Source organism: Penaeus monodon, chromosome 29 (assembly GCF_015228065.2).
Source record: "Penaeus monodon isolate SGIC_2016 chromosome 29, NSTDA_Pmon_1, whole genome shotgun sequence".
In the NCBI taxonomy this organism is placed as follows: Eukaryota; Metazoa; Arthropoda; class Malacostraca; order Decapoda; family Penaeidae; genus Penaeus; species Penaeus monodon.
Window position 1 is genome coordinate 34,071,032 of NC_051414.1, and position 1,001 is coordinate 34,072,032.

General features: G+C 49.0%; 2 protein-coding genes across 2 annotated transcripts in view; both read right to left on the reverse strand.

Moving 5' to 3' along the window:
• The window catches only part of LOC119592196 (piggyBac transposable element-derived protein 4-like), a gene marked incomplete at its 5' end in the record, with an annotated part of 1,938 nt that extends 943 nt beyond the window's left edge, over positions 1 to 995 (reverse strand). The window contains 2 exon segments of the mRNA XM_037941029.1: positions 1 to 486; positions 604 to 995. Coding sequence (XP_037796957.1) covers positions 1 to 486; positions 604 to 995 — 878 coding nt within the window.
• The window catches only part of LOC119592194 (another transcription unit protein-like), a gene marked incomplete at its 5' end in the record, with an annotated part of 7,705 nt that overhangs the window by 2,933 nt on the left and 3,771 nt on the right, over positions 1 to 1,001 (reverse strand).

Consider the following 1,001-nt stretch of genomic DNA (forward strand, 5'->3'; position numbering starts at 1 on the left):
GAGACCCCTGCTCCTTGCCAGTATATATCTTGAAAACGGCAGTGTATCCCGCTGGCTGAAAGTTTATAAACTTTTATGCCAAATCTTGCCCGCTTGCTCGGATTGTAAGTGCGGAAACTTAGGCGACCCCTAAATTTCCACAATGACTCGTCAATCGATATATGCCTATCCGGGGTGAAGACCTTCCTAAATCGATCGCCAAGAATGGTAATGACTTCCCTCAGCTTCCACAGTCGATCATCCTCTTCAAGTTGCCCCTCATTATTCTGAAAATGGAGGTTGCGGGAAATCTGCTCAAACCTCTCGCGAGGCATGGTCGACGGGAAAATTGGCATGGCCACCCCTGGATTCCTCGACCAGTAAAAGGCCAGCCGAGGTTTCTTATTTATCCCCATCAGCAGCCGGAGCCCAAGGTAAACATGGAGCTCGGCACTCGTGATTGGGGTCCATCGCCGTCTTCGTCCGGTCTCGTTCGCCTCCGCAAATCTGTCAGTAGGGAAATGTAATGCATTAGGAGATGTAGGTACACTTATTACCTTTGAGTATCTGAATAATAGCAGTAATGTATATAAAAGAAAAGCTATGCGAATCAACTCTACATACCTATTCGTCTCTTCCACTATGAAGTCAATAAGTTCGTCAGTGATGAACTCCCTGTAGACTGCAAGCGGACTCGAATCTTCGGCCAAGTCAACCTTGACCCCAGGTGTACCAGAAAAACTGTATTTTCTGGGTACATTCTCCCTCCTCCTCCACCTAAAGTCTGGGGTCCCTGGAGCGTTGCTATTCCATGTTTTATTGACGTGGGCGGACAGAGGCTCATCACTATCGAATGTCGAGTCCAACGAGTGTGAGACGAAGTCTAAGTCATCGTCACTTGGGGCCTCATAATCAATGTCCGAGGCTGAGTCATCGTTGGGGATTAGCTCATCCCCAGTGTCGTCGTCCTCCGAGGAACTCGACTCTGACAAAAATGTCGAGGTGGACGGCCTCGGCTGGTG